This window comes from Cupressus sempervirens, chromosome 3 (assembly GCF_028749045.1).
Source record: "Cupressus sempervirens isolate cs-2001-9-10 chromosome 3, ASM2874904v1, whole genome shotgun sequence".
Taxonomy (NCBI): domain Eukaryota; kingdom Viridiplantae; phylum Streptophyta; class Pinopsida; order Cupressales; family Cupressaceae; genus Cupressus; species Cupressus sempervirens.
The window spans coordinates 896,199,937-896,224,912 of NC_143120.1; the positions used below are offsets into that span (position 1 = coordinate 896,199,937).

Consider the following 24,976-nt stretch of genomic DNA (forward strand, 5'->3'; position numbering starts at 1 on the left):
TCTTTCAGAAACTGGAAGGCTGATTGACACTTCTCTCTCCAAATAAATTTCTTTCCTTTTCTCTAAAGTGAAGCGATCGGATAGGCTATCCTTGAGAAGTTTCTAACAAACTTTCTATAGAACCTTGCTAACCCCATAAAGCTCCTAACTTCAGATACATTTCTAGGTATGGGCCATTCCTTAATTGCTTATATCTTAGATGGATCCATTGCTATACCCTGAGCTGATATAATATGCCCTAGATACTAAATTTCCTTTTGGTAAAAAGCACACTTTGATAATTTCCCATATAGCTTGTGTTCTCTTAATCTTTGCAAAAGTATTTCTAAGTGCCTCTGATGTTCTTCTTCGTTCTTAGAATATATTAAAATGTCATCTATAAAGACCAATACAAACTTTCTAGACAATCCTAAAATATATTGTTCATTAAATTCATGAAAGCTATTGGGACATTGGTTAACCCGAAAGGCAGCACTGTAAACTCATAATGTCCATACCTAGTTCTGAATGCGGTTTTATGCATATCCTCATCTTTTATTCGAAGTTGATGGTATTCTTACCTCAAGTCAATTTTTGAAATCATTGCCGCACCCTTCATTTGATCAAAAAGATCATCTATCCTTGGTATTGGGTACCGGTTTTTGATGGTGACTTTATTAAGCATCCTGTAGTCTATACATAATCTCATGGTTCCATCCTTTTTCCTTACAAATAGCACTAGAGCTGCCCATGGTGAGACACTAGGCCGGATCAACTTCTTATCTAACATATCCTGAAGTTGAATCTGTATATCCATTGATTCTATAGTTGTCATTCTATACAGGACCCGGCATATGGGTTTTGCTTCTAGTATCAAGTCTATGGTAAAATCAAATGCTCAAGACGGGGGTATTCCAAGAAATTCCTCAGGAAACACATCTTGATAATTTTTCAAATAAGGGTAATTTTCAGACTCTTTTAACTTTTGTTTGATTTTCCCATCTTCATAAATGTAGTCATCCCCATAAGTGGTGGTTTTAGGTTCCCTTGTATCCTCAATCCTAACTGCGAAAATCTCACAGCCCTTCCTCCCATATCTCTTAAGTTGCATTGCAAAAATCTGTTTTGATCTAATTTCATGTTTAATCCCTAAAATGCTTGTTGGTTTGCCTTGATCATGCACATAGTTTACAATTTTGGCAAGACAATCTACTTTGGCCTTATGTTCACTGAGCTAGTTAATTCCTATGATAATGTCGTATGACCCCAGGGGTGCTACATATAAGTTCAATTCCGTTGAGAAATTTGGAAAGTCAACTTGAGCTTCAAAAAGGCATTGCTCTACCTTAGCCCTTGACTGATTCGCATACTCGACTGTCCATGGTTTTGCCATAAAACTAGATCTTTTCAGAAACCTACTTGACAGTCTAGGTGATATAAAACATTCAGATGCTCCAGTATCAATTAATATGGACACAAGGTTTCCGTAGATCTTACCCGATGTTTCAATGGGGCCTATCTATTGCTCAGCTTGTCTATTAATCAGAGTTGCGTGAATCCTTTGCTGAAAAACTTGTTGCTGCTGTGGTAAAGGTGGTCGATGTAGCTGGCTGACGTTGGGTTTAATGGGGCACTGTTTTAAATAATGATCTCCTCCACAGTCAAAACATCCTCCTGGTGGTCCTTTCTTTTCATTATTCTTGTTGTTTTTATTCGTATAATAATTGCTCTTGGCATCCTTTGCCCCATTGCTTTTGTAATCCTTAAATTGCTTTTTCTGAGGCCCGAAATCTGCACCATCAAAATTCCAGGTTGTCTTCCTTTTGTTGTCTTAGATGGAGTCATCCTTTCTGATCTTGTGTTCTTGCCGAACAACCTTCTCTAGGGCCTCTTCCAGTGTTCGGGGAGCAAGAACATCAATAGCTCCTCCTATCCTATTGTTCAATCCCATGATGAATTTCCTCACCTTCAAATTATTGTCTTGCTAATAAGGTGGCACGTATTTAAGCAATCGAGTGAACCTCTCCCAGTACTTATGTACTGACATGTCTCCCTGTTTTAAGTTTTGGAAATCCAAAAGCTTCTGATCATAAAAGTTTTTAAGCAGCCAACGTTTTTGAAATATGTTCACAAATTTCTCCCAGGTGATCTCAGTGGTCCTAATATTCTATTCAACCTTGGTGTTTCCCCACCAGGTTGCAGCTTCTCCAGTAAAATGATATATTCCCCAAACAACCTTTGAGGTTTCCAAGAAATTCCTAATCTAAAAATATTGTTCAATCTCAATTAACCATGCTTCTACTTCATCCCTGGACTCGGAACCGAAAAACTTAGGTGGTTTAATTTTCTTAATGTCTGCTAATAAATCAGCCACTATCTCTTTCTTCTTTTACTTCTCTGATTGCTTGGGAGAGGGAGTTTTGTTACGCTCAGAGACTTCTGTCTCCACTCTAGGAAGTAGTGAGGTTTGAGCTTCCTCGCAGTTCTACCCTATCCGAGCTACCATTTCACTAATTTTTTTTCCATGGTTTCTAACTTTAGTTGTGTCTCTTGCAAGATTTGGAGTAGCTATTCATTAGAAGATTGAGGGTTCTCGTGTATTATATCTTGATTTACAATGTTCTTGTTGTTGTTCATTGTAATGTTTAAGGTTCTCACTTGTTAATTTTACAATTGTGTCAATTATGTGAAAAGAAGAGATCTTTTACAATAAAGAAAAGTCTTACAAACACATGATTTCAAATAACTTAATTTAATTTATAATTTCGTTGCTTCACTTAAGCAACCTTATTTACAAAATTTCCTCTATTGAGGAGGTTTACATCAACATAACATTCAGTCTTGCTTTACAGCACTAGATTTTGGTTCAGAGTGGTACATATCTCGCACCATCCAGGATCTATGCAACTGTAAGAGAAGATTGCTATGTCGAGCATTCCAACTTTGAATCAACTTATTTCTATATGTTGCTTTGCTAGCACGAGTCCACTTTACTCTTTCTTTCTTCATCAATTGGATTGCCTGATTCAGAGTTTCATTATCTCAAGGTATAGAACAGCAGATGTAGTCATATTTAGTCATATTTTTAATGAGATAAGGAAAGATGGGGTGTCGTGTCTTCTTACGTGGTGTTTTACGTAATTGCATCCTGTAGTCAGTCCAAAAATTTTGAGGTTTCAAAAAAGTAGGGTGCCCTAGGTTTAGTGTCGAACCCAACGCTCTGATACCATATGTAACATACAAATTTTTCTAACTAATTTTAACTTGTATTTAACAAGCAACTAATCCCATTCACAAGACAATGATCTCAACTAACTAACTATAACTAGAAAGATGTAACTGTTATATAATCTATTTGCATATTAACATCAACGAAATGTGAAGGAATTAAATAAATGATTACTTTGTTATAACATGTTCAACTGAATATAAAGTAACAACTAGCTTTTTATAAAACGTTCATATATTACTACACTATCAAATTATGCTTTCATTAATCTAAAAGAAAATGGGTAAAGAACATATAGATATGATGAAGAATTCTCTATCTTGTTGTTCAAGCCTTAGTGTTAGTGAGAGGTGAAGCATTGACCTAGGCTTAACCTCCCAACAGCGGACCATACTTATCCCCACACACCTAACTCAATAGAACGACCCTCCCTACCTCGGGATCGGGCTTGAGATGTTCTTAAGTCCAAACATCTAAGTAATCAGGTGGTTTGAGTGTCCCAACAATTATTCTCCAAAATAACTTAAGCATCTGGACAAACAGAAAAGATCTCATGATCGGCACATCACCTGTTTTTACCCTGGCCAAGGATTTCAAAGTTGGGTTTGTAAACCCGATCTCCACCACTCGACTTGACAACTATTTTTCATCATTAGGGCAAGCATGAGCTATTATAATTATTTGTTACTTAGTTATCTGATCTTATTATGATTTTTTTTTGCAGGTTATCTACGCCTCTTCACCATTTAAGGCAACCATGCTAGTGACTCCTAAGTGCATGAGAGATTACATCCACTCTATCTTGATTTACACCTCTTCACCTATGATGGCATCTTTGCCGGTGAATTCCTCGGTGTTTGGACTTCATGATTTTATTTACATCTCTGTTTAATGTTTAAAAGTGACAGAAAATTCATTCGGGCAGGACCATTAGTTCATGGTTATCATAATAATTTTCTATCTTCCATATCTATGGCTGACACAATCTCAAATGAGCAGCAGATGACAAGATATCTGACCTAATGAATTCTGTCTAGGAAACTGTAATTATATAAATTTGCATTCACCATGCAAACTGAATATATATTCAGCATCGGAATCTATTTAAACATGGAAAGAAAATGATAACAAGACACTGCCTAGCATGGTATAAAGATTTAAAGGAAAGAATGGATTCAAAAAACGCTTCAACTGTACACAGCACTTCTTAAGTGATTGGTATCAGTTGGATCCTACTCCTGCGGCTGGAAATATGAGCTCTGCACTTCCTTTTCTCTGTCCTCGTGGATAGAGATAGACATGAATATGAAAGGAGAAAGGGATGGCAAGTTAAAGTAGTCGATAACAGTATCAAAATGTCTTAACGTATGAGTTGTTGAATAGATGAAACACAGAATGCAGAATGGAAAAGGTTATGGTAAATACGATCAAGGAGACTATTTTTAAATAGTTGCTTGGCTCTTCGGCTACCTTCAGTTATAAAGATGGCCATTCGAATGCCTCTCAAATTGAATTTTAAAAGAAGGAAATAAGGAGGGAAAGAATAAGAAGTTGAAGAGTTTTAATTTTATTATTTTATTATTATTGTGCATTCTTATAAACATTCATGTGTATGTATTGATAAAGTGACATCATTAGATTATAAACTTATAATTTATTGGTGTCACCTTATTTTTATATACATGTGTTCGTATTTGAGGGTGAGGGTGTGTAATAATGATTAAATAATAAATTCAAATTATAAATCTTCAAAAGTATGAATTTCACATTTTTAATTTAGATTATTTAAGTTTTTATTATATTGTTTTTCTAATAGCTCATGCAGTTCTATAATGCAACATGTTGTCAAGTCTCAGTATCCTTCCCAAAGTAGTCTTAGATGAAACCTGTCGATCCTGATGACTGGACCAATCAACCATCCCCTTCCAATGATCCCGTTTAGCAATGCTTCCCCTCTCTTCAATCTTCTTCCCACAATCACCCAAACAAAACATTCTCACCAAGACATTAATTCAAAAATATATTAATCGTTAATTCAAAACCATTGTCGATCATCCAATGAGAGTTATAGATTTCATCAACGTCTATAATAACTAACTCATTTCACATGATCATGAATGAAATAACTCATTATCAATTGATACAACGTATATAATTAACTAACTCACTTCACATGATTAGGAAAGGAATAAATTGATACGTCTATAATTAACTAACTCTCTTCACGTGACCAGGAAAGAAATAAATTGATACGTCTATAATTAACTAACTCACTTCACATGATCAGGAAAGAAATTAATTGACACATCTAAAATTAACTAACTTGTTTCACATGATCATGAAAGAAATAATCATTAAACCAACGGCTATGATCAATTTTAAACTTAGGGCAAAATTTGGGATGTAACAAGTACTCCTAGGAAGAAAATAAAGAAGAAAAGAGTGCAGTCCCCAATTGCATTTCAAGCTAAACCTGTTGTGCTTTATGAAGAGACTGTAATACCTGATTGGGACAAATACAATTTAACAAAGGAGCAGATGAAGATATTGAGTGAATTATTTGCTAGGAAGGCTAAGCAAGCCTAGCTGAGAAGGGAACGTCAGCAAAAGCAAGCACAGAAGCAGGTACTCTATGATATTTAAGGACATATTCCTTGATTCATTTGTTGTCGATAATTTCAATGAAAATACTCCCATTGGTGAGCACTTGATTAAGATTGTAGAGAAAATAAATGACCCAGATATAGATGCAAATGAAAGATTAATGCAGTGGTCACAAAGAAAGTTTGAGAAGAGAGTTATGAAGAAGGTTGCAGCAGAGATTGTTATCAACTCTTGTGAATAATTTAGAAAATGTTTCTCAAAATGTACATACATTGTTTAGGAAGTTGTGTTATACTTCCACATTCACAAAAGATATAAGGGGAAGGATGGATAAGCTGGAAGAAGATTTACAGCATAGTGCCAATGCACTATGGATGCACGTACCAGTGCAGTACACTTATCCAAATTGAATTTTCAGCAAGGAAGGCTCACTGAATTGATTGCAGAATACAGCAGAATAAGAGCCAAATTAATATATATTCAAGCTATGATGACACCTCATCTTGAGGTTATGCAAATACATTTGAAGAGTGCAAAAGAGTTGGTCTAGATAGATCCAAATCTGTTAGTTGCAGATAATTTGGTGGATCTAGCAGCAAAGTTGGAGATTGAGATTCATGCTATTGAATCTATTCAGACAAACTGGAACAGTACCTTAGTTAACATTTTGCAAGTCCACAAACCATTTTATGATATGTTTGGTTTGCCCCTACACCCCAGCAGTCATGAGTGACAAAAACAAGCGAGAAATTTGATGATGATCAAGGGGATGAAGTTTTGAATTTTTGAACATGTATGTACAAGTCAGAGCACGTGTACAATGTTTACCAAGTCAAGGTATGGATTATATCCTAAGGGGAAGTACTTACGTTTCAGTTTTGTAATGCAAAGTTCTTTATCATGACAGTGTTTTTGCCACTAATGTCAAAGGGGGAGATTGTTAATACCTAAGGAAGAGTTGTCTATTAGTATCAAACACTTAGTCATTCACAAGGCAAGATTGGTCAATCATCACTACGACTAAGCCATCCTATATAGGCCGAGCCATGTATTAAAGACTTGTATATATTTCAAATTAAGTGCCAAGTACTAGTTACTGTCAAGCAAGCCAGAGGTTGCCAAGTACTCCACTAATTGCCAAGCTTTTCAAAGAAAGGTATAGAAGTCGAGTGATGTAAAGGCCGAGCAAACCAGTATATGTCGAACATAGTTAAGGTCGAGAGACAGCATGAAAAAATAGTTTATGTCGAGCATCAGTATGGTATAAGTGTCGAGCAAGACAGTTTTGCATATTTGTCTGGAATGGCACACAATCCTATGTAAACCATTTTTGTCGAGCTGAAAGCATGTTTTACATATCGAGGAGTTAATCAAGGGGCTGATTGAAGATTAGTAATGCTCAAATTGTTTGAAACAAAGCATGCTCTCCACCCAAATTCAAGACATATCCAAAAATTTCTTTAATTGGAGATTCTTCTGGAGCATTATCAGCAATCCACCAAGAGTTATTATGGTTCACAATGTCAGAGCGTGTTACATGTATATGATTGGAGAGATTGGAGACTTTGAGTTGAGAAATGCATATGAAAAATTGTGTGATAATGGAAGGTTGAAGGATGAGCACAAGGCAATAGTCGAGAAAGGGATAACTCTTGCCCTAAATTTCTCGAAGGTTTTCAAGGTAGAGTGGATCATAATCGTGTTAAGCCAAATACACAACATGAAACTCTGGATAGAGAATGCACCAGTGAAGATCACGTAGCCCATCATCCATCATGTCACAGGATACCCTGTTCTAGATAAAGTAACGACCATTCGCTACCAAGGAAGAGATGTGATTGAGAACAATACTCGATCAAAATGGAACAGCAAAGCTATGTCTATTACAACCATTGAGGATCCGGAGATTGAATTTGTTGTTAGAGTCATAGCTTATAAAATCTACAAATCGAGTCGCCTTAATAGTGTGTCGTGTGTTGCTATGGACATGGGTTACGAGATTGTTAAGAAAGATCATAGTTACAATCTAGCTGAGCTACAGCTTACTCAACTAGCAAAGAACCTGGCAGCTATAAGGAAGGCTTGTATATTCTTTTATGTACAAAATTCATTCCCCACAATAGGAGATGTAGTTTGTGATAAGAAGTAACTTGTTACCAAGCAAATCAACAAGTTTATCAGTCAAATGGGTGACAGTTTTGAGGCAGTTATGGACAAGTATTTTGAAGATTTTAAACAAAAGATGGAAAATAGGTTCAAAATCCCTAAGTTGGCCGTTGATCAGTATTATGGTATATGTTTCTTAGTGGATATTGATTATATTTATGTCCAAGCTATTATTCCAAGAGTTGCATGGTTGAGACCTCTTCATTATGAGGTAAACATTGATGAAGTGTCAACAACCATTACTACATTATTGGCTGAAGAGATTGACAAGAATGTTGAACCATTTGATACTTATGAGACAACAAAAATCAAAATGTTGATGCAAACAAAGGTTCCTAAGTTGGATAGAAAAAGAAAGAAAATGATAGAGAATATAGAGGGCACATTTGGTGAAGGCCCACTGATGATTTCAGAAGGAAAAGGAGAAGACCTGAGCAGTGAGGAAAGTACACCCCTATAGAGCTAGGAAAGTTAATTCCTAAAGATCTATATAATAAGATTGATAATAAGTGTAAGCATGCTCTAACCACTGAAAGGCAAATAAGGGAAGCCACATTGGCTCAGATTATACCTAAATTCAATAAAGATCAAATTAGTTTAACTTTGACGAATATACCAATAAATTTGTACCAAAGAGAATAGTATACATGATGTTGAAAAACAAGATAGAAAACGTTGTTAAAGCAAGCAAAATCATGTGGAAGAAGATTTATGGCCTAATGCCTAATGATGAAGCTGACAAGGAAGAGGAAGAGAATGAGGCTAGTCAAGTTGAACTTGATACCACAGAAGACTTTGATGGACAAGTAAATCTAGGTGATACATTCAATGACCTGGTACAGTTGAGTGAAGGAAGAACAAAGACTGTAACTTTTGATGATGAACCTCTCACTAGTCCTGTTAAGCAAATGACCAAGTCGGCACAGCATATTGCAAGCCAAGTTCAGACTGAGTTTGTGCAGTTACCAATCCCTCCAAAGATGTTTGACTCTAACCCTATATTAATGCTGATAAAAGATTATCCAAACATTGAGACACAGGTAGCAACTTCAATTGGTTGAACTTGCATCTATCCTTGTCGGTATACCAAGTCATGTTGTCAGCCAGGGTGATATACAGTCTAGTGTTGCTGAGCAACAAAGTGTGCCAGTCACTACAGGAGAGATAACAAAGAAAGATGAAGCCAAAGATAAGGGTCAAAATGATCAAGCAGAACAATCTACTACTGGCAAAGAAAGGTCACAAGCCTCAGGACCTCAAATTGAGGGAACAAAGGAGCCAAAACAACATAGTTCTACAGTTGAGCTCAAACCTACAGATTAGAAGAAATCAAGTGAAGAGCCTAAGAAGGCCAAGGAAGCAAGCACTGAGATTCAGAGACCGAGAATGGAGCTACAAACGCAAAGCTTGCAAATACCAGTGCCGAGCTCCAGTACATCTGGGAAGAAAATAAAGAAGAAAAGAGTGCAGTCCCCAATTGCATTTCAAGCTAAACCTGTTGAGCTTGATGAAGAGACCGTAAAACCTAATTGGGACAAATACAATTTAACAGAGGAGCAGATGAAGATATTGAGTGAATTATTTGCTAGGAAGGCTAAGCAAGCCGAGCTGAGAAGGGAACATCAACAAAAGCAAGCACAGAAGCAGGTACTTTATGATATTAAGGACATATTCCTTGATTCATTTGTTGTTGGTAATTTCAATGAAAATACTCCCATTGGTGAGCACTTGATTAAGATTGTCGAGAAAATAAATGACCCGGATATAGATGCAAATGAAAGATTAATGCAGTGGTCACAAAGAAAGTTTGAGAAGAAAGTTATGGAGAAAGTTGCAGCAGAGATTGTTATCAAATCTTGTGAATAATTTAGAGAAAGTTTCTCAAAATGTACATACATTGTTTAGGAAGTTGTGTTATACTTCACGTTCACAAAAGATAGAAGGGGAAGGATGGATAAGCTGGAAGAAGATTTACAGCATAGTACTAGCCAATGCACTGACTATGGATGCAAGTTCCAGTGCAGTACGCTTATCCAAATTGAATTTTCAGCGAGGAAGGCTCACTGAATTGGCTGCAGAATACAGCAGAATAAGAACCAAATTAATATCTATTCAAGCTATGATGACACCTCATCTTGAGGTTATGCAAATACATTTGAAGAGTGCAAAAGAGTTGGTCCAAATAGATCCAAATCTGTTATTTGCAGATAATTTGGTGGATCTAGCAGCAAAGTTGGAGATTGAGATTCATGCTATTGAATCTATTCGGACAAACTGGAATAGTACCTTGGGTAACATTTTGCAAGTCCACAAACCAATTTATAATATGTTTGGTTTGACCCCTACACCCCAGCAGTCATGAGTGACAAAAACAAGGGGGAAATATGATGATGATCAAGGGGATGAAGTTTTGAATTTTTGAACATGTATGTACCGAGTGCAAAGTCAGAACACGTGTACAATGTTTACCAAGTCAAGGTAGGGATTATATCCTAAGGGGAAGTACTTATGTTTCAGTTTGTAATGCAAAGTTTTTTATCATGACAGTGTTTTTACCACTAATGGCAAAGGGAGAGATTGTTAATACATAAGTAAGAGTTGTCTATTAATGTCAAACACTTAGTCATTGACAAGGCAAGATTAGTCGATCATCACCGCGACTGAGCCATCCTATATATAGGTCGAGCCATGTATTAAAGACTTGTATATATTTCAAATTAAGTGTCGAGTAGTAGTTACTGTCGAGCAAGCCAGAGGTTGTCAAGTACTCCACTGATTGCCAAGCTTTTCAAAGAAAGAAATAGAAGCTGAGTGATGTAAAGGCCGAGCAAACCAGTATATGTCGGACATAGTTAAGGCCGAGAGACAGCATGAAGAAACAGTTTATGTCAAGCATCAATATGGTATAAGTGTCAAGCAAGACATTATTGCATATTTGTTTGGAATGGCACAAAGTCCTATGTAAACAGTTTTTGTGGAGCTGAAAGTGTGTTATACATATCAACAAGCTAATCAAGGAGTTGATTATGCATCTATTAAAGGATCATTAATCCCTATGTAAGGCAATCCACCAGCAAGGACTAAGCGGCAAAATAAATGAATCTATATCGTTGATTGGGATCTAGAAGGTTCACCCAAACAACTATTTAATAATGGTTTATGACCTAGTTCGCATGTGCATGTGTATGTGTAAGCGTATATGAAGCATATGTGATTAAAGAGTTTGGTTGCATGCGAAATAGAGAGGTGAATCAGACATAAGCGACTGAGTAGTTCAATGAACAATTTTGAGCAAAGATAACGAAGATCAATCATGATAAGGTGATAATACATTGCATAGAGAAGATCTAATATCAGCATTAAAGTGCATACCAAAGGATCAGGTCCTGAACAATCTAACAGGTGTTTGAGGGTTTAAATCTCTTAACAAAGTAGCTTTAATGGGCTTTTGTAAATCACCAAATAGAGTACTCATTTACTGTGATGTAAAATCCTTTAATCAAGGTAGGACTTTACAATCTTGTAAGCCTTTAACAAGGTAGACCCCTCACAAGGTAGATCATCAGAAGTGATCAAACAGTGTAGCCTTAACAGGCACAACTTTATTGCTGCAGTAGTGAAGATTTTGTGGTCGTCATGCCCACCACAGTTTTACCTTCACCTTGGAGGGTTTCTACGTTACCAAATCTTTGTGTTAATGTGTTATGTGTTTGTGAGTGCTCTGATATAATGTTGAAGTGAATGATTACATTGATATGAGGTAATTACTCAAATGAGGGTTTATGTGAAGATATCAAATATGTTTCATGTTTGAATTGTTAAAAGTTTTAAAGATTTTGATTCAGCCACCCCCCCCCCCTCAGTATCTTACTTTCTATATTAGATTTCCAACAATGATGAGCATATTAGTAATAATGGTGAATACTGTTTAGAGTGGGGTTGTCGTTGCACCAAAAGACTGATCTGTCAATGCTCGATACAACCACTCAACTTATAGTACACAGGATGTGGTTAAGCCCTTGTCACGAATCCCGAGGGGAGCGCTGAACAAATTTCCAACAATCTACCCCTCAACGTTACCCGAGGGTCTAAGGATTTGAACCTATGACCAAGCTCTGATACCACTTATTATAGTGGGATTGTCGTTGCAACAAAAGACCGATCTATCAATGCTCGATACAACCACTCAACTTATAGTACACAAGAGACGGTTAAGCCCTTGCCACAAATCCCGAGGGGAGCGCTGAACAAGTTTTCAACAAATATATTGATGTGGATTTTGGTTTGCCTAACATGCTTTCTACACAACTTACAATCACTTCTAGTGACAAGTACAATGACTCCCACCAAGAGTCCTTGCTTTGATCTAGTTGTGGTTCCTACTATGTTAGATGTTGTTCCTCTCATAAGTCATCATCCTTTCCCTAGCATTTGAAACTGAGATGGGGGAGAGGGGGCATGCAAAACACTTGAAATGGACTTTAGCATGGTAGTCTTTGTGTTTTCGTGTTGTGTTTTCCCCCATTTTGTGCTTTTTGTTTTGTTTAGATTACTTTACACAAACCTTGTAGCTTCGTTAGCACAAGAGGATAAAGTAATCAAAACTACATTCTTCTATTTGTATCTCTCTTCTTCTATATGTTGTTACATGTAATGTTATGCATGTGCTATTGTTCGTACTTGTGCTCTTGCATAGTCTTCTTGGTTGCTTACAACATGGTAGCACTAATTCTTTTTAGTTTCCATGTTGTGGGCCCAAAAAGACTCTTCCTTGTATCTCTTACATGCCTTTTCCTCCATTGTGTTGTAGTTCTACTTCCTTTTAGGAATGATGATATTTCATTCATGATATTATATTAGATATTATCATATAATCATACTGACCCTAAAGTTGGCATCTCCCTTCATGTTCTCTCTTTCTATCATGTGTTTAGTTCCCTTGATATATTATTTCTCTTGGGGGCTTCTCATATAGGAAACGTTCTTCGCGGATGCATTTAGGAAACGTTCTTCGCAGATGCATGTATGCTTCTATTAAAGCTATTGCTCTAATTAAGGCATTTGCAATCATGTTAACGTAGCGATTGCAAATATGGATTCTGAGTATGGCTTAGAGTGCTCTAGCCTTCCATGCTTGGTATGATTTTTGGGTTACCTCAAATCTATGCATTGTTGCTTCATCTCTTTCTTTTTGCATTTTCTGTTGGTTTCCTTTGAGCTATTGACAATTCCTAGGGGTCTGGTTATTATTTGTTCCCCATTGGATTTCTCTCTAAACTACTGATAATTTGGGAGGCCCGACCCTTGCTTGCAATCTTGCTTTGAACTATTGACAGTGCGGAAATCTTGAACTTGTTTTTGATCCCTTAAGGAGACACATGCTTACGCCTGGGTTGTTTTCTGATTCTTCTTTTTGGGACATGGAGTTCCCTTAAAGTTGGATCCCCTGATGGATTGACTAGTATGCCACACACAATTGCTAGACCATTCAATTCATCTTCGATGGGTTAACTAGCATGCCACACACACTTGTTAGACCATTCAATGCCATCTCCTACAGCAGCACAACCCTTTTTCTTTTTCTTTTTCTTGTGTGGTTCACAAGAAGACACACAAACCCTATTAGGCGAGTAACTACACCCCCTTGTAGCACTATCTCTCTTATTGTGACTTTGGATATGATGAGGCCTCAAGTCTCTTGGGAGCTTGATGGTTTCTTTGTCTCCTAATTTATGATAAGATCAACTCTTTGCTTTTTGATCTACTTCAGTGTGAGTTTGAGGCACCTCATACTCCTGCTAAAGCGGGGGCTAAATGTATCGTCTTAAAACGGAAGCACCCATATTTTAAGACATTTTAGCACTCGTCTCATAGTGACTTCTTGGACCATGGATGGATCTGTTCTTGATGTATTTTTTCTCCTTTTTTTTCAACTCCACCTTTCCCAAATCTGTTTGCACTCCCTTTGAGCCTTTTGGAGGCCCTTCCTCTTCCTCTTCCTCTTCTCTAGGAACAGGTCTGGAAGAGGTCAACGTCTTCCCCAGTGATTGTAAAGCATGGGGCCAAAAATGTCTCGGGGTTCCAAATATTAATTACACGATCCCCAATTGGCTTGTATTATTTTCAAGCTTAAAAACTAGTATATAAGGAGACTTGGAGGCTCCATTTTACAACCATGATCTAATCCTACACTTTGCATCCAAGACACCTACATTTTCCATTCAAGACATTCAAGCAATTCAAGAGTTCAAGACATTCAAGCAAAGGAGTTTTCTTCAGGCAATGAAGGATTCTTTGTGAGCATTTCCTCTTCAAGATCTAGCATATTGTTGGCCACCAAACGAGGAGATCTACATTGAGGCATTCATCATCTTCTTCGTTGATGCACATTTACATCCATGGCTCCATGATGTGGTTATGATAGATCCATTGCAACTTGTGGAGATATCCCACATTTTTAATACCAAATTATCTATGACATACAACAAGGCAAAATCCTTATTGACAAGGGTTTTTAACTTTTTACAAGCAAGGTGAATACTTACATTTATTTTGTTTCATTTACATACATTTATATTTTCAATTCAAGTCAATCCATCATCCACCCAACAACAAAAACCCCAATTGTATGTGTGCAAGAGCAAGATATCAAATTTGTTGTTACAGATCCGAAAATAACTCCCCAAAAGATTTTTGACGAATTTGGGTCTACCTTGTCAAAGTGCCTTGGGAAGACTGTGACTCCGCTAAAATCCTTCGGAAAAGATTTCCACCAAGTCGACCTATTCTCTGAGGTTCAACTAGAAAATCAATTTCTAGGTTTTTCTGAGTTTTTCATTTTGTTCAGAGATCTACAGTCAGATTTTCAGTCGGAGGTCTGGATCTACATTTTTCAAAGCAAAAATACACTTTCCTCTAATATTTCAAGGTAAATCATTTATCATTCATTTCACATTCATAATTTTAGCATAATTTTGAATATTAATTGGGCTGACTATATACACATGACATCTAGATTTATATTACTTAGTCAATTAGTTCAATTTTGCATATACATTATCACACATAAGTGACGCAATGCAAGGCAAGAGAGTCCCCAAAAGAGATGTCCTTGCCCCCAACAAACAACCACAAAGCGGAATATAAACAATAACGTAGAGATTTAGATCCACACAATGCTAATTCTCATAGTAAGATTTTCATCCAACATGCCCAACTGTAAGGCCTTCCGTGTTATGGCCAAATACAAAGCAATTACAATAAAAGTTCAGCAAGATCTCGCAAGATCCAAACCACTAGCTAGCCCAGATAAGCAACCTGGTAGAGAACTCCAAGAAGAATCTAAACTCTTGCTCGCAAGCCACCAAGCAACTTTCTTGTTTCCCAAGCCACACTTAGCTACTAGCTCTGCTCAAACTTCACTATCTCAGCTACTCATCTTCTTCCACTTGTCTTCCCCAAAATTATGCCTACAACACTACCCAAGCCCTCCTTAAATACTTGCATGGCCACAAGTCGGCCTATTGCATTTACATTTATTAAATACACCCACATTAAATATATCCTTCAAGCCACAAGTCAGCTTGCTACAGATATTAAGTACACAACATAAAATTAAATACTTAGGACAGACCCCAAGTTACAATGCATAACTCATAAGACCACATAAGAATACGTGTAACATAGGTCCATGCGCTAACCAACTATCCAAATCCAAGTGCACACACACCAACTCCCTCGGCTCGAAGCTCACAAATACAATCTCCAAAGCTCTACCAGTAAATAGGAACACATTACCGACAACCACTAAAATGGCTCCAACTCCAAGACGATGACTCCAAACATCATGCGTCCTTAAGGAAAGGTTCCCCAATATGCCTCGAACAGTTCCCCAACCATGCATATCATAACTCCACAAACTCGAGCACGAAGCCCCTGCATATAGGATTGCTGACTTCCCTAGGATGCTCCTGCATCAACAAGCTAAAGAGAGTATTTCCTTGTATTGTATTCCTTTCCACAATTCGACTTCAATATTGGCATCCCTTCCTTCATTTGGGCCATGCTAATCTATTTTGATTCAAGAAGGAATCATATTTGGAGATTCTCCTTTCCCCTACAAAAACATATTTTGAATGCTTTAGTGTAAAGTGGAGGCCTACATTCTATTAGAGCGCTTCCACTCCACCTCTAAACATAAGATACCTTGTGCTTCAGCAGTAGGTAGTTTATTTTTAATGTATGCCATGGTATCCACTAGACCAGATATTGAACATGTTGGGAGAATAAGTTATTAGGCATATGAGTAATCCTAAAATTGAACATTAGAATGCAGTCAAATAGATTCTCAGATACTTGAGCGGTAGATCCAGCAAATGCTTACATTTGGGGGCTTTGTTGTTGATTTACAAGGCTATGTTAACTCAGCTTTAGCAAGGCTTCATGTTACATCCTAATTTTTGACCTAATTTGAAATATAGTCGTTGAGGTTCACATGAAGTCAGTTGACAGTTAAGTTGATTATAATCCTGTGAAATGATAAAATGGTTAGTCGTTATAATTTCATGTGAAGATAACATGCTAGTTAATTATTTATCACGAATTCACGGAATTGAAAAGGCAGCTAGTCGTTATGATTATTTATAACTTGTTATGATAATATGATTTAACTGCGGATAATTTCCTTGCAGGAAACACGATGAAGGGGTGGAAGCATTGTCAAAAAAAATTAAGCATAGGAGCATCACCATCACTGGGCAGATGGGTTGAGGACCTAGCGACTTGAAACAGGATACATCTGTGGGACCTGCATGAGCTATTTAAATAAATAAATTGAGAAACATAAATAATTGGGTTAAAATATAAAACATACCTAAAAGGATTTAATTTGAACTTTCACCTTATTATTATAATAGATAAATCTATATACGTACATATAGATATAAAAATGAGATGGCGCCATTTTATTATAATAATAAAATGATGTCACCCTATTAATATATTTACATGTACATATATAAATATAAGATTATAATAATATTCAAAATATAATAACATTCGAATTATAATAGTATTTGAATTATAATCTTCCAACTCTATTTCTTTCCTTTTTAATATTCTCTGTTTTTAACCAATTAACACTTGGCATAATAAATTGATTTAATACTTGGTATTCGAATTAAAACATTTGGAATTTGAATCGGCTACAATCTTTATAAACCAATAGAAGCCGAGAAGCCATGGCTAGTTCGTTAAGAGAAGCCATACCAAGACCTTAGATATCATCCTCATTTTCCCTGTTGCGTATCTTATTTTACATTCCAAGCCGAGTTCATACTTTCCAAGTCGTGATAAGAGTCAGATTGTTTCAAGCCAACTAACCATGCTTCTGCTACGTTTACTGCATATTCAGTCTGCTACACCCAGTCATCATTATTCCTCACTTCCGCCGAACCCTGCAAACATCTGGATCACATTATAATCACGAGCAGGTGGTGCACTAAGCCGAGCAACAATACTGGTTGGAGGACAGCAGGAGGCCAAGTTCCAAACAAAATCCCAATCGCATACATAACAGGTTACTGTTATTCTTTCGTCATGTATTATACTCCCATCTTTTCTGATTTATGATTTCGATTGTAGTCAGCTAGGTTAAGAAAGAATAACAATAGAACTGAGATTATAATATGAATACTTGTTGATGGCTCTCATGATTTCCATATAGTTCTGCTAATCTTTTTTTACTACATACTACAACCAGCACTAAGAAGTCGAAATGATAGCTGTAGAGTTTGTAATGATAATATAAACCATCACCATTATTTCGAATATCAATGGCATTAACCATGCAGTCTTGATCCATAACATAAAGAACAGAATGCTCTTAAATTCTCTAACACTTAGGATTCACCAACAAAGAAGCCATGAAATGGTGAAGACGTGGAATGAATTTGCAAGAACGCAGAAGAGAAATCAGATATGATTAAATTAATTAATGAAACAATAAATTCTACAATCTTCAAGAATATCCTTTTCAAATCACAAATTGTGATAAACTAGAACATATATGTTATTCATAAATTTGTTGGGAATCAACAGATAGAGCCAATTGCTTTGAGATCCGAACACCTAGGATTCACCAGCTGTATAGCCATGGAAAAGGATGAAGAAGTGAGATGGAGTCTTTAATGACTTAGAAAATAAAAGACAGATATGATATATTAAATCTTGAATAACATCATTTAATACCTCATGCATGATCCTATTATTGTAACTCCTGCTATCAAGTCTAGTGGTGTGGTTAGATACCAGGATGCTCAACAGATGACAGATGTTCCAAGTCCAATTTCGAGTAAGGAGGGTCTTTCTCGTTGGAGATTATGAGGGGAATAAGTTAAGGTCTGAGGTTGGGTGGTTAAGCCCCTGACAATGTTTCACCTCTCCCCAATTTGTTGGACGTACAACAGACAAAGATAAGCTATACATTCAATTGTTTGTCAAAAACCGGTATTTTTACTTTTGAGATGTAATTGCAAGACTAAGGTAAGATTAATTGAGTTTTATGATTGATACAGTTACTTTACATTTAGTTGCAAGAGAGAGATTTATCTAATTGAATGTTATATCAATCTTTCATTTATAATAAATATGAGCATATCTTCTAATCTTGAGTTATTGCTACAGTTAAGCAATCGGAAGGAAAGGAATGATACAATGGTATCTGAAACCCTAAATGATACAGTGGTATTTGAAGCCCTAATTGAATCAGTGTATCTGAAGCCCTAATTGATACAGTAGTATCTAATGCCTTAGATGAACCAGTGGTAATTGAAGCCCTAAGTAATACAGTGGTATCTGAAGCCCTAAATGATCCAATGGTAATCGATGCCCTAATTGATATAGTGGTATGTGATGCCCTAATTTTATATAGTGGTATTTAATGGTAATCATCATTTGATTTTTGATATAATGGTATTGGATAGTAGTTGTTATATGATATTGTTATAGTGGTATTTGTGGACTAATTTGGTTTATTGCAGAAGCATTGTTACAATGATTTATCGGTTCAAATTCCTTGGTATGTGGATTTAAATTTCTATAGTAAATTCATTGATGGTGTTTTAAGTTCTTAATTAAGAAATTGTGTTCAACTAATTTTAACCATCAATCTCTTTCATATGAACGAAACTAACTTAACTAACTGCCTATGGATTTCGAAGTAATAATTGTATTTCTTTGAGTATGTTAGCTTTTAATTAAGACTCGGAAAAACTGGTTGTTACACTTCAGATGCCGGAGGAGTACTATAGGATATGTACTTACTATTGGTGCACCAACAATGTGTTGGATTTCTTGATTACAAAAGGTGAATGCTTTATCCACTACAAAGGCAGTGTATATTGTTGCTACAAAGGCAATAAAGGAGATGATATGGCTACACTCTTTCATGGAAGAGTTGGGGCACTCACAAACTAGAAAGTATTTGTATAATGATAGCAAAAATGTCATTCATCTTGCCAAGAATTTTGCTTTACATTCAAAGACAAAACACATACACTTGCGGTACCATTTCATTCAACCAATTTTGGATGATGGACACTTAAAGCTAGAAAAGATACGTACAGATGACAATCCTTTACAAAGACAGTGCCAAGGAACAAGTTGAACTCCTCTCCAACTTCGCTTGGTCTTCTAGATTAAACATAATAAAAAAACAATAGAGTCCAGCGCGTGTTAATCCAGTGGGAGCTTATTGGGTAGCGGTTTAGCTACAAGATCACTCTCCAAGTGGGAGGTGGTTTAGTGTGGAGCTTGATCAATCCCCAAGTGAAAGATTGTTACTTTGTGGTGACTGATCAGACAAGTACTGTTCACTTTTGAGGGGTTAACTTATCAAGCATTTTCGAGTTGACTTGTCAAGCATTTCTACAGGATGACTTATCAAGTATGTTTAGGGTTAAGTTGTTAAGCTAACATAAGTCAAAAAATATTGGGGAAAGTTGTTATAAATCATTGAGGTTTCTTGGGGAAAGTTGTGGCTAGTGAAAAATCTTAATTTTTCTTAAACGTCATTGTAATTCTCAAACCCTTTGTGAACTTCGCTACCTATGGGTAAAATGAAAAAATGAAAAAAGAAAAAGAGAGAAAACAAGAGAAAAAATGAAAGGAAAACTCAAAGTATTTGGCTTTGGGAAATTGCAAATATCTCTACCGAGGCAATGGACACTCAACTGGCAGCAAAGTAATGTTTGTTGGAATTACAATAATAACCTCATGGGGGCTATGGATGCCTGACTGACAAGGAGGAAAAATCTAGAATGCTTTTGAAATAAAGTATCTCTATAGTTCGTCTCAATGAATTCTAGAAGTTTCAATGGTCTTGTGAGATGGAATGAATACATTTGCACACACATAGGTAATCAAAGATGAAGTATCTTGATCCAATTGTGATTATTCTCCCCATTTGAGTATGTATCCAAGTCGTTCGATAGGTTAGAGAGTATCTATCCACTGGAAGGGAAAAACCTAGCCACGCCAGCAAAATATGTCTTTTATTGATCATAAATATTCAAGTACATGGCTTTCCACTTGATTAATTACAATATATCAAGCAATCACATAAATAGATTGCATAAGGCTCCTCATATTTCACATGAAGGTCTCTTGAGTCCCAAAAATAAGACGCTTCATATTTCCACATATTCAACACTTCACATCTCCATACACATGCCTCTTCATGACATATGACACATGTCTTTTTGCATAATATTAAAATAAATATAATCGTAAATATCCCTTTCAGCTGAAGATGACCATAACAGTCATAACAAACATATTTCTATCTCATAAAATCCAAGATAAAGATCCTATTGCAGCTACAAAGTTGAGTGAAGAAATGTCCAAGGATTGAATTTTATTGCAAAGATCCAAGAGTGGGGAATAATGCTAAGTGGTAGAAGGTGTCAAGCAAGTTGCTGAGGAAGTAGTTATAAATTTGCCAAAGAGTCATGAGAATGTGGACAAGAAAGTTGTCAAGGCGAGTCATCGAAATGATGAAGTCCATAAACAAGCCAAACTGAAAACATGGGTAATGATGGAAAGTCTTTAAGGTTGTAGGTCAAATGGGCTAGAAATATGCAAATGTTAGAAAAATTGAATGATAAAGTGCTTAAGAATCTTATATAAAACAAGAAAATTCTCACCTATTCTTGCACAATAAATTGAAAATCAAGTTAAGTTCCTGACAAATGCATGTCTCAGGCCAAAATCTTCTAGATTTATAGCTTGGTAGGTGAATTTTGGTCAAGTTTTGGAGAAATTCCAGCTCCCCTTCGAATTCCCATCCTCCTTGGGATCCCATTTCTAGCGCCTCACTGAATTTTTGACCTCCTTGGGAATCCATTTCCAGCTTTTTTTGAAGAAATCCAACATGCCTTCTTGTGTATTTCCAGCTCCACTAAAATATGTCCAAGAAATGAGAGGAAATTTGCAAGGATCAGCTGGTTAGAGATTTAAATGAGGAAGTCTTTGAAAGGGAGATCAAATCTTTTGTTGATAAGATGGTTTTTAAAGAGAAGGAAAGGGAAATTTTCATGTTTTGAACAAGGAAATGAAATATTAAAGGGAAAATGTATAAAATCTAAGAAAATTTTGAATGAAAAATATAATTGAATTTGAAATGTTTTGCTCGTTTCCATCTACTTAGTGTAAATCCGTCCTCGGAGAAGCCTGATTTTTTGATGTAATATTGCAAACTGTCAAGTTCAAAACCATTTCCAGCTCCTTAACTGATTTTTTACCTCATTAATGGGCAACATAAAATGTGCAAATTTCAGACCTCATTAATTGGCAATATAAAAATAATTTCCAGCTTACGTGCTAATTTCAGAACTCACTGATTGAGGCAATTCAAGAGTCATTTCCAGCTTATGGTCTAATATTCGACCTAAGAGAGATTACATATTCTCAAAGTGCAAATCATGTCTGGATCAGACTTGTTGATGAGGCTAGTGAATTCAATTATATATGTTTTAAGATTTTGAATAAAGGGCCGGACTCCTCCACTAGTGGACACCACCTTTCATGATTATGCTGGAAGGCCAGAAATAAAGACCAAACGAATTCATTTCAATCACAATTGAAATCCAATTTGATAATTGCAGGCAGAGCAATAAGGGCCAGCAAACTTGATCCATTGAGAGGCAATTTTGAAAGGTAGGCAAGCATAAATTCAACGTTACACTATCCGGTCTGGTTATCTTAATGGCAAATCTGGTACCAGACCCACACATAAAATATTGAATTTTAGCAGAGTAAGTGCGAATTCAACCCAAGCAGGGGCAAAATTATAAGATTCAAAGGCAAATTTCCAGCTTGTATCAGGGATTCCGCCCAAGTTTTAGAAGGAATGAAAGATTGATTTGAAGATGTAACTATCCGTGTATGCTTTGATCTGAAGTTTCCAGTTATTAAGTGATTGATTCAATATTTTCTAACATTTGAAAATTAATCACCACTTTGTACAAGGTTTTGAACGTTTTCTTCAGCATTAGAATGAGAGAAGGAAATGGGTATCAGATAAACAAGTACCCCAAAACAAACAAAGAAAAAAAGCAAGTGACATACTCTAAATGACTCTATTATAAACAAATAAAAAACTGAAACATTATTCCATGCAGTAATTAAATAAATTAACTAAAATGTTAGAGAATATTTTTCCCTTCCTGCATATAACTAAATTTTATTGCATTCAAAGAAGTGGTATGATAGAAACCAGGGCCTTTTACCCTACCCTACGTAGGGTTTTACACAAACCCTAATTTACAAAATAAAAATACACTGAATTCAAAATGGGCATTTTGTGAATACAGTAAAGATTTCATAAATACCTAAAAAAAGGGCCGCATCTCTAGAAAGCAAATCGTTTAATAGAGCTTGAATCTCGACGGGTGCAACCGAGTCCTGTCTTGAACGCATGGAATGCGGTAAATGGAGATCTTTGAGAGTCGATAGCCTCTCCGAAATCCTCTTTATTACACTTTCGTCCAACTTATCCATCTCAATTTCCCTGCCCATTTTCTTACCGTACAGATTGTCAAGGCAATCTAGGAGTAATGAATAACAGACTACCTTGCAAAAATCTTCAATTGTCTGTGCTCTGCACTTTATTAGTTACTGCCCTAGTTCCTGCCAAGGGCATCATCGCATGCATTCATATTTATTTTTGTCCCCTCAAATTTAAATTTTTAAAAACATATTTGTATATGGTATAGTTTGACAATTTTATTATATTTACAAGAATTTAATAATACAAATTATTTACAATTCTATTGGTTCTAATAGAAAATAGCAATGAAAAAAAAAATTCTTCAACTTTAATTCCAAAAAATATCATCATCAGGTTAGTATGGAATATTATTTATATCATAAAATCTTAATAATGAAATGGTTTTTCCAATTATTAATTATGATCCACATAAGTCACATAAATCATGATGAACAGATGGTCGAAGCAATTTTAAAGTATGATTGTGATATTGCTATGAGGATTTAACTGTGTGATTTTGAGTCAAACTCATTGACCTATGTTTCACATGCACAAAATAGTTGAATAGGCAAACTCATTCTTATAAATTGTAAAAATTTAATTTTGTACAACTATTGTAGAATTTTTAATTCAATCTTTTTTTTTTATGTAGAATTCAGACCTGCGAGGCAGCCTAGCGAGGCACGCCTGCGAGCTACCAACCAGTGAAGGCCACCACATAGACATTTTAGGAACATGATATTGCGTGAAACCTCTTCGATTTATTAACATATTTATTTTTCCTAATAGTATTTGCACGTTTAATTTATTAATATTTTTATTTTATTAGTAATTATTATTATAGTATAATATATAATAACAAATATAATGATTTTAGAAAATATATTGTATGATTATTTTACTATATTTTTAAATGTGTATATATAATGTTACTATTTTTTAATAAATATATAATTAATTTAATTCAAGATAACTCATTTATTAATATAATTAATATATATGTAAATAATAGCTTATAATCTATTTATAAGTAAATACCAACCAGTGAAGGCCACCACATAGACATTTTAGGAACCCGATATTGTGTGAAACCTCTTCGATTTATTAACATATTTATTTTTCCAAATAGTATTTGCATGTTTAATTTATTAATATTTTTATTATATTAGTAATTATTATTATAGTATAATATATAATAACAAATATAATGATTTTAGAAAATATATTGTATGATTATTTTACTATTTTTTTAGTGTGTATATATAATGTTACTATTTTTTAATAAATATATAATTAATTTAATTCAAGATAACTCATTTATTAATATAATTAATATATATGTAAATAATAGCTTATAATCTATTTATAAGTAAATTCAAGGATTAATAAAAATATAGAATATAAATATTTTAGAACACATTACAACAAAGTGGTTAAGAATTTCATATTTTTTTAATTAAGAATATAATATGATTCACTATCTATTGTATTAAATTTGATAAATAATAGAAATATACTATATGTTATCATTTTTTTTTATCTTAAATAAGCATCAAACCAATGATAGATTGGCTATTTTTAAATCTAAAATCAAATTCTTATTATATAAGTAAATATTTTCTTAAAAGCATTTGTAAATTAAATTCTAATGTATCTTGCAAATCTCTAAATCTAAAAGTATTATACAAAGGAACTTTGACCTTTACCTCTATTATTTTCTAATATATCTTATACTTCTTGTAATGCTAGGTAATGGGTATTTTATATAATTCATAACTATGGACATAATAAGTGAAAAAAAATACAAAAATTATAATTATAAAATAATGAGACGTGTTATATATTATTTAATAATTATAAGTATATATAGACATATAGACATCAAGATATTACATATGTTATATATATATATATATATATATATATAATAAAATTGAAGATTCTAATAAGTT

At 35.1% G+C, this 24,976-nt stretch overlaps 1 protein-coding gene across 1 annotated transcript in view; it reads right to left on the reverse strand.

The window, feature by feature from the left end:
- Window positions 1–23,239, reverse strand: part of LOC149569684 (coiled-coil protein) — a 41,563-nt gene extending 18,324 nt beyond the window's left edge. The window contains exon 1 of the mRNA XM_089822406.1: window positions 22,867–23,239. Within this exon, the coding sequence (XP_089678532.1) occupies window positions 22,867–23,053 (187 nt within the window). The 5' untranslated portion in view covers window positions 23,054–23,239. The remainder of the gene's footprint in view (window positions 1–22,866) is intronic.
- Between the last annotated feature and the right edge of the window lie 1,737 nt (window positions 23,240–24,976).